This window comes from Heloderma suspectum, chromosome 4 (genome assembly GCF_057233095.1).
Source record: "Heloderma suspectum isolate Gila_16-S chromosome 4, 16-S_ref, whole genome shotgun sequence".
Classification (NCBI taxonomy): Eukaryota; Metazoa; Chordata; class Lepidosauria; order Squamata; family Helodermatidae; genus Heloderma; species Heloderma suspectum.
In genome coordinates this window covers 78,512,369-78,528,731 of record NC_139461.1, presented here as the reverse complement: position 1 = coordinate 78,528,731, position 16,363 = coordinate 78,512,369, and the positions used below count along the sequence as shown (strand labels likewise).

The 16,363-nt window shown below is 42.8% G+C and overlaps 1 protein-coding gene across 1 annotated transcript in view; it reads left to right on the top strand.

Annotated features, from left to right (window-relative positions):
- Positions 1 to 16,363, top strand: part of LOC146347041 (laminin subunit alpha-3-like) — a 133,389-nt gene that overhangs the window by 102,652 nt on the left and 14,374 nt on the right. Inside the window, exons 43-51 of the mRNA XM_084851463.1 lie at positions 372 to 505; positions 2,967 to 3,114; positions 6,047 to 6,166; positions 7,705 to 7,826; positions 9,513 to 9,633; positions 9,940 to 10,080; positions 10,211 to 10,341; positions 12,082 to 12,216; positions 13,956 to 14,100. Of these exons, the coding sequence (XP_084707589.1) occupies positions 372 to 505; positions 2,967 to 3,114; positions 6,047 to 6,166; positions 7,705 to 7,826; positions 9,513 to 9,633; positions 9,940 to 10,080; positions 10,211 to 10,341; positions 12,082 to 12,216; positions 13,956 to 14,100 (1,197 nt within the window). The remainder of the gene's footprint in view (positions 1 to 371; positions 506 to 2,966; positions 3,115 to 6,046; positions 6,167 to 7,704; positions 7,827 to 9,512; positions 9,634 to 9,939; positions 10,081 to 10,210; positions 10,342 to 12,081; positions 12,217 to 13,955; positions 14,101 to 16,363) is intronic.

The window sequence follows — 16,363 nt, the reverse complement described above, 5'->3', positions numbered from 1 at the left end:
GCCCTCCTATCTGTTTTGGACTACCATTCCCATAAGCTCCAGCTAGCATAGTGAATAGTCAAGAATTATTGGGATTGTAGTCCAAAACATCTGGACTTGCCTACCCCTGCTCTTAACCATTACACCATATACGCAGCAAGTCAATGCTCCCAAATTTTCAAACTTACTTTGCAACCATATGGGCTAGAACCTTGTTTTTTTCTTCTTTTAATTAAAAGCTGTGATTCTCAGGATGTGGAATTCTGAATCTTGTTGCAGTGGCTGTGCCTGTGCAATGCAATGCAATAATGGAAATGCAGTATACCCCCAGCCCGGCTTGCAGAGCCTTGTAGCAATCACAGCTTTACAATTTCTGTGTTTTATTCTTACAGCCTCCCAGTACACTAGACTATCCTCATTATGAAGGATGCATTGAATTAGACAGCTTAAATGAGAGAGTTATCAGCCTGTACAATTTCAAAAGGACTTTTAATCTCAATACTACTGAAGTTCAACCATGCAGAAGGTAAAAAAAAAATTCTTACCAGATGGTATGTGCTGTAAATAAATGTACATTTGGAGCTTTATAATACATAATCAATCATATTCTGTTTATCACAGTCAAGGATGGATAGACATGATCAGCTTTCAAAAACCTACAAGTGCTATTTTCTATAATACAGTAGTGACATCTTCAGGCAAAGGAGTTGGTGAAAGGATCCAGAATACATTTGAATCACAAGCTGATAGGAGTTCAGCAAGCCTTAAAAATTAGTTGGGCTGAACTGTTAGTCCCATGGTCCAAGTCCTATTTAGATCATAAGGAGCCCATAGAAACAAACATTCTATCACATGTTCTTCTACATATCTGTGCCTGATACATAGTAAAACCTTGATTTCCACTTAGTGGGATGAGACTAATGAATGAGCTACCACGGGACAAGAGTGCTCACCCCAGGAATGTTTGGTCATCTGGATGAACTCACTGAAATCATGCAAGACAATCACCTCTGTGGGGATGAAAAGTGGTTCTGTGTAGCCAGCAAAAGGTTATTACCATGAGTAACACTTGAGAAAAATTCACAACTCTACATCAGACATGAAAAACCCATCTGGCCTGTCAGTTTCTTCCCCAAACCTTGCCCCCTCTTCCTTCAGGCAAAAGGTCTTATATCTGATCAGCAGCTGATTGGAGATAAGAGCTTCTCCCTGCTATGTGCTAAAGATGGGAACCTTTTTCAGGGCTCAGAAGGGAAAAGCTCTTATCTGGCATTCGGCCTCACCGAGATCCGTGGCAGAATTCTCTGACATCCCTAGGCTGACTAGATGTGCCCTCCTGAGCCTCTGGGCCCTCGGCGACTGCCCATCTATGCCAACTGCTGGGCCTTGTCCCATTCCTGCCAACACTGAGCTTCATGGCTTGGAATTTCCCATCTTACCAGTGAACCTGGGGAAACTGGGCACAAATTAAGTCTCTGGCAAGGATGCTGAAGCTGTTTAGCCAAAATGTCAGAATTATTGTTCAAAAAGGGCGATAGACTGGGCTGGCCTCCCCATTCCCCTCACTTGCTACCCATGGGTGAGGTTAGGAGTGTAAGAAGAGCCCTGGGTTTCCCACAGTGCCTAAGCAGATGTCTCTGAGACGCCCACAGACATGAGGGTTATAGCCCCTTCCCACTGCTTTCCCCCAGCAATTTTTAATTCAGGGCCATACTGCCTTTGATCTTGGAGGTAGCATAATGAGAGCCAGTGGATAGAGCACCCGGTTTGAGAGCAAGAGACTAAGACTGCACTTCCTTTCCAGCCATGAAGTTCCAGGGGTGATCTAGGGCAGCCTTCCCTAACCTGGCTCCCTCCAGTTGTGCTGGGGCATGCTAGGAGCTGGGTAGAAAGAGGTATTACACCAGAAACAACCAGGAAGCAAGTCACATGTTTTTAGCTGACCCTGAGCATCTGATCCAGAGTACACTTAAGTTCATGAGCCTTTTCCAGAGTTGGGCTCATAGGTGGAAGTCCTTATGCTGCACCTTCTGGTCTGGAGTTTGGCTTGGACTTGTTGCCATCTTTGCACCTAGGGTCCCAGAATGGATGCTGTGTGGGCAGTCAGGGTGCATCAGGAACCAGACTATGAACTCCTCAGATGGGGCATCTTCTGCAGTGGTAGTCTCAGAGTGTCTGTCAAGGCATGCTGACTCCATTGGCCACATAGGAGGCAGCAGTGGGGTTCTCCCTGGAGGAGGTCTCGTCCAGTTCTGGTTCTTGGCATGGACTGGTCCTGGTATGAAGGCCTGATTTTGTAACATGACTTGGCATTTTACTACCACTGCAAAGACCCAATCAAAGGTAGCTGAAATAATTGGGGCTTGGCACACAATCAAGCAAATACACAACTTCTTCATTGCATGCCATACTCATTCTCCACATTCAAATATCCTATGTCTCAATCCACACTAAGGCTTAAACTATGTGTTAAGTGGCATTCTGTGGTTCTTTTATCTGTATGTGTTTCTTACCCCAAGGCAGTCTGGGCAGGCTGTGAGTGGAGGAAGGAACATGAAGGAAAACTGTTTAACCCTTTCCCCTCCAGTCATTTTTCAGCTCAAAATCTCTCTAAGCTGGTTTTTCTCCTACAGGGAGCTAACCAGAAATGGAAAAAAAATTAAGCAGCCTCCCCTCTCTGACACAGCTCTGACTTCTTTGGATTTCTTTTAAAAACTGAGTGTAACATTCAGTTCAAGCCTCAAAGTTGTATGATATTCAGCTCTAAAAAAGAAAATAAAAATTCTTAGTGTGCCCATTTCTTAAAAACAGCAACAGTTGTTGGTAAGAATTATTCTGGCTTTTAATACAGGTTTCCCTTTTATGACCTTAAATTGGAATAGTTTTCATTTTGTCATGAATGTTTTGTTTGTTTAAAACATTTCTTGATATACTGAGAATACCCATAGGAAGGCGATAATTCTCATTTACACATTTTCTTATTACAGATATAAAGAACAGTCTAACAAAATCTATTTTGAAGGCACAGGTTATGCACTTATTAATATTGCTTCACCAAATAAACCTCATTTACGGTATGAACAAGACATTCAGACCACTGCAGATGAAGGCTTGGTGTTTTTTGCAGAAGACCAGGTAACTTGATCACTTCTGTTCATGTCGATATATGTGAGGAAAATGAAATTAACCAAACACTGTGAGATTCATGCAAATAATATTTTGAGATTTTATGTAGCACTAACTTTAAGCTAAGAGCTCCTGCTATTTATGTAATACTAACTTCGAACTAAGAGCCTTGGCTATTGGGCAGTATAGAAATGTAATAAATAAATAAACGTCAACATATATTGCAACTGAACAACAATCAGAATTAGTAGCAAATATTCAAAGAACATGTGTGCCTTTTTATATCTCTTAAGGTATAAGTCTGGTTTGCAGGTAATGACAGCCCTGCTGTTGTTTAAGCCATGGGTTGTCAGGGCCATAAGCAAGGGCACAGGCACACTGACTCCCATACACTCACCACTTCCATTTTTAATCAGTTTTATCAATAACCCAGAAATGCCCCATTCTTGGGTTGCTTGATGTGACATCTGAACCTGGAAGTCTGGGTTATTTAGAGTTAAACAAGCCAGAGTTTAACCCAACAATCAGCCATGGGTTGGGTTTAAACTCTGGGTTGTTTGCTCTCAACAATCCAGAGTTCTAGATTGAGATGTCACATTAAATATTGGGGTGTTCTTGGGTTGTCACTTAAAGCTAATTGAAAGTGGAAGCTTTAATGTGAACCAGGTCATAGTGTGGCATATTGCTTGATGAATAATTGACAGCTAACTTCAATAGTTACTTCTCTAGTATAAGGAAATAGACTCAGAGGAATTTCATGTGAGAGATCATACAGTTGTCTAACTTTTTAGCCCAGACCATAAGTTTAATCCATTGAAAGAAGGTTATTCTAAATCTGTGTATTCTTCCAACAAGGAATTATGATGCCAGCAAGCATCCTAGACACATCAGGGAAAGCTATTAAAAAAAATCGTATGCCCAGTTACTTTGCCCACAACCAAATACTTCAGAGTTGAGAATGGCAGATGAAGTTTCATGAAACTTTAGCAGAATTTCCCAGCCTAAGCCTTGGTCCCGGCTTACCAAGTTCCCTTGTTTGTGCTATTGTGCTGGTGGAGGGTGGTGGCTGGTTTCTTCTTCTTGCTGCATGGCTGGCACAGGGAGCTATGTAATCATGCTGCCGTTTGAGAGAAGCCCCGGGGGCCAATCCTCAGTGCTGACTGGTTGATTCCCTGGGTGGAGCCAGTCCTTGAATAAAAAAACAATATACACATGTCATAACTAACTAAAGAAAGAGAGAAAGAAGTGTTGGGTCAGAAGTTTTGCATGGTCCCAAATCAAAGGGAACAGAGTAAATTTTTAAGAAGTGGTGGTGCAAGTCTACTGAAATGTTAAGTTGGAACTCCAGGCACGTCTAAAATTTTCTTTCAGAGTTTCCCTCCTTGTTGTTGTTCAGTCGTTCAGTCGTGTCCGACTCTTCGTGACCCCATGGACCATAGCACGCCACGCCTTCCTGTCCTGCGCTCTCTCCCGGAGCATGCTCAAGTCCATATTCATTGCATCAGTGATGCTATCTAGCTATCTCATCCTCTGCCGTCCCCTTCTCCTTTTGCCTTCAGTCTTTCCCAGCATCAGGGTCTTTTCCAGAGAGTTTTCTCTTCGCATTAGGTGGCCAAAATATTTGAGCTTCAGCTTCAGTATCTGTCCTTCCAATGAGCAGTCAGGGTTGATTTCCTTTAGGATGGACTGATTGGACCTCCTTGCAGTCCAGGGGACTCGTAAGAGTCTTCTCCAGCACCACAGTTCCCTCCTTGCTCTGATGTAATTACTCTGATGTACTATTACACTGCTTGTGTAATAGTAGCACTTAACTGGAGTAAACTGCAAGAAACAGAACAGAGTTCAAGTGAATGGCTGTGTTTTGGAATCAAGTTGTAATGTACACTATTATAAAAACTGTGAAAACAACATTGGGGTTCTTTTTCTGGTGCAATATGAGTTCCTAGCCTAGAAATGTATGGTAAGGTGTGATGAGTTATGTAGAGATGTTGTAGTTCCTCACATCTGATCAGGTTTGATATACTTTTCTTCTTTGCAAAGACAAAAGTGACTTTGTTGAGAAGAGTCATGCTCATGTCTATAGAGACAAGCATACATGCATGTAAGAGAAACCCCATACACTCCTGAGATGCAGCATTCATGTCTCCCCTTAGGCCTAGGGACATGCAGCCTAGTTTTCACAATACATTCTGATCCCCAGTTTCTCAAGTCAAATACTCTGCCCAGTAGATCACCCTGGTATCACCTCCTGACTGCATCTGTTGCCAACTATATTGAAGATGGACCTCCTAACACAACCCCTGCTTTCTCACAGTCTTACACCAAGTCTTTAGTAGCTGAATAATTTTGGAGTTGTTTACTGAACAGTTGGAAAATGCATCAGTATACTGTATGAACGCAGGTGCCAGGGGCAGGCTGGGCACTGGAATCCAATCTCTGATGCCTTGAAGTCAGTGGCCTCAGTACCAGGCCTGCCCAATCCCAAGGCTCCATTTTGCCAATTGTAGGGCTGATGTTGCGTATCTCTGTCACTATATGCAGTCTGAGGCCTGAGGCCACAGTAGCAGGAATCTCAGATTCTGAGGTTCCCACTTCAAGCCCCAGAGCCCCTTACAGTAAATCCTCATGATGCCTGGGGAAAGGAACGGGCTGCCTGACTCACAGAGCAGAAATATGTTGTACTTTGTTCCTCTGAAAAGGAGGGAAGTAGTGGAGGAAGGCCAGACCATCCAGAGTTGCCTTGCTGGATGCTTAGATGATGGTCAGTATTGGCTTCACGTGTGCACTCCTTTCTCCATAGCCATGAGGGCTGGGAGTATGCATTTTATTTCAAATATTAAAGCAGAAATTCTCAGGATTAATGCACAGAGTGTGGATAAATATGCCTAATTCCAAGAGATGCCTCTAATATATTACCATAGACATCCTTTCTGAATTGCAGGACAAGTTCATCAGTTTGAGGATTGAAAAAGGCCATTTAGTATTCAGATACAAAGTTGATTCACAGCCTCCACAAGAGATAGAAAGCAAAGTGGTCATAAACAATGGAGTGGATCAACGAGTAAGTCTCTCTTTTTTTCCTTCAAAGAAACTTTCACACATTCACACCTTTCACAAAAGTAAACATTTCTAGGTAGCATCTTCTAGCTATTTTGTATGTCTTACTTCAGAGAAGTAAGTTTTCTTACCCTTATCTAGATGTATGGAAATTATTTAAAGGCCTGATGGAACAACAGTTCGACTAATCATTTCTGAAACATCCTTTGTTTTAAATACAAAGCTATGAGACCAATACCCCACTCCTAAATGCATGCAACAGTATAGCTGCACTGAGATGTTCAGCATGAAGGTGCAGGTATGTAGAGTACCAGGGACGTGTGCACTTCCCTTGCACGTGCCAACTCCGTTCCTCCCCTCCTGACCTCATGTGTAGCACAAAGATCTGAAGGGGATTCTAAATGTGTGCAGCTGAGCATGCTTAGAAGCCCCTCTGCTATCAGAAACCCTGATAATGCAGGCTTCCTGATCAGCTTCTTAGCATCTTCAGCTGAATGCACTTAGAGACCCGCCTTAGACCTTCACTCCAGTGAACAAAGCGGTAGAGTCACCACACGTGGGACATTGAGAACGAGGCCACTACATGTGCCACCAGTCCTGTGAACACTTTGTGCCCTCACACATTCATGTTGAATGCCTGAACAGAGCTTATGTACCTCTAATATTAGCATAATAGAAAGCCCCACGTGTACAGGGGGGCGGGGGGGGGCTCTCTATTATGCTCTTGTATGAAGCAAATGTACATTTGCCCCTGTATGAAGGAAATGCTCTTCAAGTCATTTCTTGAAAGTACAAGGAAGAAATGCATTGGGTGTCACAGCTATTTCAGTGGTACATATGGAGGTGTTCTTTCCTCATAGAAGATAATTGGAAACCACTGTGTATGCAGGCTTCACACACGGGCAGAAACTTTTGATCGTAAATGTAATTATCGTGAGCAAACCCCAGTAAATCTGTGCCCTTTTTGTTAAACCCGTATTGTTTTGCGATGCCTTCTTGGGTTTTATTTTGCTGTGTTTATATTATTCCCTGCTAGGCATAATTATACATTACTGTTGTTATTATTCTTGAACTTGTATTTCCCCACCACCACCACCAAATATTGACGTTTCATTGTTTGAATTAATTGCTAGCCCCTTTGAAAACCCAGTGGTTCAAAAAGAGGCATATAACTGGAAATAATGAATAAAAATAGATGAAGGCTCTTGGCTTTCGATCAATCAATCAATCAACAAACAAACGGATTTAACAGTGGCTGAAGTTTTTTTGACTTCTTCAAGTTAATATAGCAAGTGGAGGGAGAATCAAATCCTTTTTTCCCCTGCTGTGTCCCTGAGGCAAATCCCTTCTCTGAAGTTGGTCTTTGCTTTAAAGGGAGATCCCCCACTGACGTGTAGATGGTACGAGTGACAGGAAGAACCAAGCATCTTAACCGGTCTCTGTAACGCTGCACATTGTTTTGTTTTTTACTATGCACTGTTCTCAATTTGTGTATGTTTCTCTTAGGCTAGTTTTTAAATCTAATTATTTTATTCATTTCAGGTTGTTTTGGTCATTACTCCTCACCAGTTTGCGTTGCGTGGGTTTGAAGTACAAGCAAGCGTAACGACATTTCCCTTCAATTCATATTACTTGGGTGGAATCCCAGGCTCTGTAAGAGAACGGTGAGTTACAACAATCTTGAGGACTGGAACTAATTTCTAGTGTACAGCTTTAGAGATAGTGATCAGGCCCTCATAACCTGTGGTCCAGCATGATGAATGCAGCCATCATCCATGTGTTGTGTCCTGCCAGAGGATGAATGTGTCTCCTGTACTTGATGGCTGGTATGGGCATGGTCAGTCATTCTGAAGGCTACAGTATAGTTGGTTGGCTGCATTTGCCTTGGTAGGTCACGTGCAGGCCTGATGTGAAATAATACAAAAAGCAGAGGGTCAAACTGGATGAGCAAACAGTCCTTTCCTAGGCTGAAGCTGAAATGGAGGGCTTCTTCTCACTAAACTTTTGCCTCTCACAAAAATTATTCAGAAGAGCTTTCAGGGAACCATAAACAGGGAGGAACATCTTCATCACTTTTAAAGTGGCAGCTACGTAATCCTCCTCTCCTTGTTGGCAAGCACTTTGGCATAGAAGGAGAGGGATTGCAGTTTTGGAGCAAAATGTATTTTTTCTATTTCTAGTACACTGCTTTTATGTAGAAAATGTCACAAAACAGCATGGTGTTGTTGCTGTTGCCTAATTGTTGTTTTTTAATTGGTAATGTATTTTTTTCTGTTTGTAAGCTGCCCTGGGGATGCTGGTTGATATTGAAAGGCTAGGTGTATGTTTTAGGAAATAAATAAATGAATCTCCCCAAATGGCACCTTTCTCAGCAAATTCCCCCCAAAACCAACCCCCCTCCAAAAACTAGTGCGACTTTATCCCTTCTTGCCTTGAAAACCTCTTTCAAAAATAATTATGACAATAATTAAATACTGTTTTTCTAGTGGATGGATACAAAGATATAGACCCAGGCAGCTTTACACATTCCAAGTGGAGAATGTCCATTGAGGGTACAATCCTGTCTTCTCCCAATGGGGCAGAGTGGAGCAGGGGGCAGAGTGGAGCAACACTCTAGGCCATAGCGCACAGCAAACCAAGGCCCTCTGCCCCATACATAAAGGCATCCAGGGGTGCAAACACAACACATGACAGTAGCACGAGAAAGCTACATGCTCAGAAGCACCTGGGGCATTCGCTGCCTCATGAGAAAGAGCAGAGGGTGGAAAAAGGAGCATCTGACGAGTAGGAGAAGGGTGGGGAAAGGGTGATAGACTGGGCTGGCCTCCCCATTCCCCTCACTTGCTACCCATGGGTGAGGTTAGGAGTGTAAGAAGAGCCCTGGGTTTCCCAAGTGCCTAAGCAGATGTCTCTGGGATGCCCACAGACATGAGGGTTATAGCCCCTTCCCACTGCTTTCCCCCAGCAATTTTTAATTCAGGGCCATACTGCCTTTGATCTTGGAGGTAGCATAATGAGAGCCAGTGGATAGAGCACCCGGTTTGAGAGCAAGAGACTAAGACTGCACTTCCTTTCCAGCCATGAAGTTCCAGGGGTGATCTAGGGCAGCCTTCCCTAACCTGGCTCCCTCCAGTTGTGCTGGGGCATGCTGGGTGCTGTAGTCCAACACATCAGGAGGTTGTCAGGTTGGGGAAGGCTGAGAACAAGCCACAATCTCTTGGCATCACTTATTGAATTGCCATAAGGATAACTAAGATAGTGGGAAACAATTTATACACCCCACCAAAATGCAATAGGAATAGACAATAGCAACTTTAAAAACAGCGTGTTTTTTTTATTTCTGGAAATAGCTTTAATATATCCACACCTCCATTTCGTGGGTGCATGATGAATGTGAAAACCTCCTTTGAGGCTTCCCCTACCTTCTCTGAGACTCTTGGTGTCAGCAGAAAATGTCCTGATGATTGGAAGGTAACTTGTATATTACAGCTCCCTTTGATACTGGCTATTAATCCATAGTGTTCAAAGTTATTTAATTATGATTGCTTTTCATTCATAATAGACATCTTAAAAAAAAACAACTTGGCAAACTGAGGACTTGCAGATCTTCCCTGCAATGGGATGTATGAGCCCAATATGACCCTGGAGCTCATAGGTCCCACCACAAGTGAGATGTGTTAATCTCACTTCAGATATTGTAGCAGAAGCAAGGAAAGTAGGAATGAGGTGCACTATTTTGTAAGCGAAAAGGTATTAATTATCCATTTGTATTTTTAGCTTGTGAGAACGGCAAGTTTTTCCAAGAATGGAGTACTTGGTTTGAAGGATGATGGTTTCCCATTTCCCAATGATTTCCAAGTTGGATTTGGCTTTCACACGTTGGCACTCTATGGAACATTGTTAAATTACAATTTACGGGTAGGAAAGATATGCTTTTGCTTTGTTTCTTGTTCATATATAATCAAATTGCTTTGTTGCAAAACCCAAAATCCTTATAACCTGAAAAATGAAATTTTGTTTTTGTAATTTGTTTGTGTGTTTTCTTTAGCCTGATATATTTACTGTTCTTCTGAGAAATGGATCTGTAGTTGTAAAGTTAGCTGATGAAGAAGGCCAGTCTAGCAAAAGATATGAAGATGGTTCAATGCATTATGTAACAGTGATGAAAGAAGATGACACGTAAGTCCATTACTTTGATTATGGGGCAGAGTGAATGTCTTGGTAGAGAAGAGACAGTGTCGTTTTATTGCTTGACTTGATGTTTGGTTATAAAGATCTGTACTTAAACTGTATTAGGATTAGTGACGACAGTAGATATGGAATTCAGAACCAACAGATCATTATGTATTTGCACAGGCTCTGGATAAAGCTCTTTACAGTTCCATTCCTGAATATTACAGTACTGTTAATGTCAAAACATAGAACCAGTGTATTTTTAGCTTTGAGTGCCAACCTAGACGTTAGTTTAATTGTGTAGTATGTAATGTGAGCTTTTTTCCTAAGATTAATTACTACAATTTTTCTTGGGATCACAGCTGGGGAAGGATCCCATCCCCATTCCTTGAGATCACATCCCCATTCTTTGGGAACATTCCTTGAGACCACATCTCCCCCCCCCACACACACACACACATGCTGGAGTCCTGCTGAAAATAATCTACTCTGCACTTTAAAAAAAATCCAGTATAGTTTGGCCCACGGTGGGCTGGTTCACACATCATGCTAACTATGGTTTAGCGCTATGTGCATGAGCTACAGCCAACCTGAACAAAGCTTTGGGCTCATGCGCTCCCCTCCCCTCTCTTCACCCCATACTGGTAGGAAGATGATTTCAGCAGCATTTAGTTTCAGTTTTATAGAATCTCAATTTAGCGTTAAGTACAAACCAGAGATTGTGGTTTAAAACAAGCTCCTGACTGTTTCTAAACAAGCAAACTTCAAACCATGGATTATGTAGCTGACTTGTTTAACTAAGCAGAGTTTATTTTAAACCACAGTCTCTGGTTCATATGTAACACTAAGCCGAGATTCTTTAGAAGTGAAACTAACGCTGCCAAAGTTATCCTCCCAGCCAAATGGGACGAAGAGAGGAGATGGGAAAGCTTGCTCAGGAGCATTCCAGCTCATGCGTGTAACACTGACTAAACCTAGCCAGTACAGCTGGGGATGATGGGAATTGTAGGCCAAAACATCTGGAGGGCCACAGGTTGCCCACCCCTAGTTTACTGGTTCAATGTGTGCTTTTCTTTTTGATGAGTCAGCCATTTCCCTCTATGCGCATGCCAGCCACAACCTGTCTAATTAGCATAATTACCCTTGCCGGGTGTAGGTTGTCATGACATCCAAACCCGGCGAGGTTAGTTGGGGTGGTTTACAAACCATCCTGAAACCCTAGAACAAGCCATGGTTTTCAGGGTGGTTCGCCGCCACAGCACTGAATTTTGGCAGCAAATGCAGCAGGGTGTGCAGCCACCTGTGGGGACTGGGGGGGCGGGGAAGTGTAGCACCCCAACCTCCGGAGGTTGCCCATGCTTGTATTTGAAGCAGGGCCTTTTCAGTAGTTGCCTCACTGTTATAGATACCTCCTTCTGGAGGCTCATTTGATCTCATTCCTTGTCTCCTTTTGAAGGCAGGCAAAAACATGTTTGTTCCTCTAGATCCTTGAGAGAAAGGCTTCTATTACTCAGACTAAAATTAGAAAATGTGCCTGTTACAGTGTTTGATCTATTACTGAGTTGATTTATTTTTATTGGGGTGTTTTCTTTCATTTTTGTTGGTATTAGTTGTGTTTTATGTTGTAAACTGCTTTGGGAACAGTTGTTAAACTGTGACATACAAACAATGTAAGTAAGTAAATATTTAAATGGCTTAGTAGTTTGCTCTGAAAATTTCACTCTGGTTTGCATTTTTCTTATTTAGGCTTAAGTTATTTGTTGATGATGTGCCCGAGTCAACAACAGTACTTGGAACCCTTGGAAGAAGAATGTTGAGTCAACCAATAGAACTGGGTGGGAATAATTTTGAAGGTTGCATTTCCAATGTCTTTATACAAAGGTAAACATATCACAGAATTTTTATTTACATACAGTGATGTGTTTACTAAGGCAGGCCACGGAATGTTCTAAGCATTATTAGAGCATTTTCTGTTTCTCACAAAACCAGTTTCTGTTTCTCGTGTGCTGTTTATGATGAATCACAAGCTGAATATGAGCCAACAATGTGATGTGGCTGCAAAAAAGGCAAATGCTATTTTGGGCTGCATTCATAGAAGCATCGCTTCCAAATCCTGGGAAGTACTAGTTCCCCTCTACTCAGCACTGGTTAGGCTTCATCTGGAGTACTGTGTCCAGTTCTGGGCACCACACTTTAAGAAGGATGCAGACAAACTGGAGAGGGTTCAGAGGAGGGCAACAAAGATGATCAGGGGACTGGAAACAAAGCCCTATGAAGAGAGACTGAAAGAACTGGGCATGTTTAGCCTTGAGAAGAGAAGACTGAGGGGAGATATGATAGCTCCCTTCAAGTACTTGAAAGGTTGTCACAGAGAAGAAGGCCAGGATCTCTTCTTGATCATCCCAGAGTGCAGGACACGGAATAATGGGCTCAAGTTACAGGAAGCCAGATTCCGGCTGAACATTAGGAAAAACTTCCTGACTGTAAGAGCAATACGACAATGGAACCAATTACCTGGGGAGGTGGTGGGCTCTCCCACACTGGAGGCCTTCAAGATGAGGCTGGACAGCCATTTGTCAGGGATGCTCTGACTTGGATTCCTGCATTGAGCAGGGGGTTGGACTCGATGGCCTTGTAGGCCCCTTCCAACCCTACTATTCTATGATTCTATGACTGAAACAGAACTATAGCTTGGATTATGTCTTTTGGGACTGCCGGAAAAGGAATATCTGCCAGCCTGAAAATGGAACTAGAAGGGCAGCATGCCATTCCTAAAATACACAGTCCTGTATTGAGCAGGGCTTGGGCCATCCTTCCCCCGTGTCAACTGTACCGCCTGTGTTTATCACGCCATTTACCTAGCCTGCCATGTGGGAGAAGGGAGAAGATGCAGTTCACAGAGATTTAATGCACTGTTTCAGCTTATCAGAGCCCTCCAAAACATATGAATGTATCATTATAATACTTTTGTACTCTCATAACCATACTCATGTTCATGAGTCCACCTGCTCTTTTCTTTCAGCATGGGCTGCAACCTTTCACCCACTGTAGACTTAAGCTTGGGTAACTACTCAAATGTATTGGCTGTTTTCTAACATAGAGAGTGGAGGAATTATTGTAAATCAGATTCAGGGTCTTCAGGGTAAATCAGATGCAGGCCTTTACAACACAGAGGATATATCTCACACAGAGGAACAGCTGAGAAGCTCGCAAGCTCTTTAGAAAACTTCTTTTTTTCTCAGGAGACAGTTGGAATAAACCAACATTCAGCCAAATTTTACCTCTGAATGCTTTGCCTCTCTTGATGTATTTTATTCGATATAGCAGCTGGCACATTTGTAGGTGGCATTTTTATTGGGACTACATGCCAATGCAAAATAAATTCATCCTCAGGAGAGGTGTTCTGAAGGCAGCTGTGCCCAGAAAAAGTATCCACAATATAGGCAATAACGTTTTTGAAACAGTCAATTGGCTAATCTCGGCTGAATAGGCTGTCATTGACAGAAGTTCTGCCTCGCCCAAGCAATTATGCCTCACTTTAGGTGGCTCTTTTCCTTAGCCAGTCTGAATCCCAAGAGGCAGTATTGCAATAACATGACTTTCTCTTATCCCTGTTCTAGATCAGGACAGTTTCCTCATGTTCAAAGTCTAACCAATTATACTAAGAAGACCGACGTGTCCTTAGGATCCTGTATGATAAGGAAACGACCACAGCCAATGCTGCTGAAAGAATTAGCAGATCTGTACCATCTGAAGATTTTGAAGGTTGGGATCTCAGAGTTCTGTAAAGAAAAAATAATAATCTCAAATCGATGCAACCAAAATACTTAGTATCTGTTGTGTTATCTACTTGGGAGGGGGGAGAGCATGCAGGCAGTGCCCCCCCCCCGCCTTTTGTGCATCCTCCACTGTTTCAGTGCCACTGAATTTGCTGCAGTGGCAGCAAAGGCATCAATGGTTTGCTGCTGAATTTTGGCAGCATAGCTGCCAAAAAAAAACCCAGTTTAGCTTTAAAGCAAGGCATGTGCCTCCTGCGGGCCTTGTTTTAAAGCTAAATTAGCCCTTTTTGCCATTGCTGCACTGCCAAAATTCAGCTGCAAAGTGCCAGTGTTTTTGCCACTGCGCTGTCAAAGTTCAGCAACACAGCGGCAACAGGGGTGCACCCCCCCCCCCGGGGAAATTGGCCCCAGAAACCTAGAAGTTGCTCACCCCTGAATTAGAAAATATGTTTACATTAACTAATTGAGTAAATTTTGTACGCTGCCTTTCCTCATAGATGTGCCCAACGTGGCTCGTAACATAAGAACAGCAATACATATCAAAGCATCATTACAATAACAGTCTAGCGTCAATTCATTTCAGAACGTAATACAGCAATCCAGATAAACAACCATTCATTTTAATAATACTAACATTGTGACAACGTTTTAAATTCATTACGCAATAGTATCAATCATGATGTGCTTCTTTTATTCCGGATGCAAAATTATGTGGTCTTGAGATCGCTTGTTATTTATTTATTTATTTATTTATTCATTTCATTTCTATACCGCCCAATAGCCGAAGCTCTCTGGGCGGTTCACAAAAATTGATATGGGTGGATGAAGGAGAGCTTGAGGCTCATCGAATATTGTGGAGCACTAGTCCCGGTGCAACCAAACTACCGCTCATAGTTCAAAGGTACTGGTAAACTTTGTTGGGCTCAGGCCCAGCAACAAGCTTCAGGGGCTCACCAATGCTCACCCCTCAAAAGAGCAGCAAGCGTTAGAAACCCCTGAATCCTCCCTGGGCTCAGATCAGTCCAACCTGGAAAAGACTTTCTGGGCTTATCCCTCCTTTGAAGAGCTAACCTTGGGAAAAGTGGAGCTGCGGGGGGTGGGGAAGTTCAAGAGTCCCCCACAGTCATGGGCTTCTGTCTCCCACTCCCAGTTTTTTTTGGGGGGGGCAGCTCTTCAAAGCAGCCCCTAGCAAAGCGGATGTTTTTCTGTTGGTTTGTTGGGACTGTTTCAAACTGCTCCCCAGAGGAAAATATTAGCAAATTGTATTTGTTCAGTGATTTGGAAATAAATTCCTTGGCTTATGAGCCAATCTAATGTGGGTGCTTGCCCATCTCTAGTTAATATGTGACTCACAGGTAGCTTCTGAGCAGTTCAAGAAGCTTCACTTGAAATAAACCAAGAACAAACACAATAGAGAATTACACTTAATTCCTCTCTTCTCCCCCTCCCTCAGCTGTCATCACCAGCAGCCTTTCCAGCAGGCTGAGCTGAGGGAGATTAGGGAAAACCAGGGCCATTCCATCAGCCCTACTGAAAGACATATCCCCCCCCCCCCACTTTCCCTCCCTGTTCCTTTTTCCTTATGTTTCATGTTCTTTTAGATTGTAAGTCAGTGGGCAGGGACTGTCTCTTCTTTTCTTGATTATTTATAAGCCACTCTCAGAGCCTCTTTGGCTGAGGAGTGGGATAAAAATACTATAAATAAAGAATAATAAAATAAATACAATACTCAGGGACAGGGCTATAGCCCATACTGTGGTCACCATGAGGATGTCTTCAACAAATGGGCTCCCTGTGGCAAGTGATCCTTGCTTGGTGAGTCATGTTTAGAAATTATTCTGGGGAGCTTGGCCTTTATGTTACAAATTCCCATGTCTCTGCTGTACTTTCCTGGTGCTCATGGAAAGGCACATGGAAACTCCATAGTGATGGTTTTGAGCTGGGTTATGATGACTCACAAAAAAAGGCAGTTTTAATAGTAACACTTCTGTGTGTTGCAGCCCTGAGATTGGATGGAGACAGTGGTGATAGCAGAAGCAATAATATAATCAGTGGAGGCTCTGATTCAGTGGGAATTCTGGTAAACCTGGCTTGGAGTCAGTTGGAACAAGATAGAAACTAGAGACAAGTGTCGGAAATATGGGAGCTATGCTGAATGAAGGTGTCTCATTCCTGAACCCTTAGAAGCCTCTCTCTCTTGTTTTTAAGCCTATAAATAAGAGTGCCCAGACATCAGGTTCTCTCCCCCT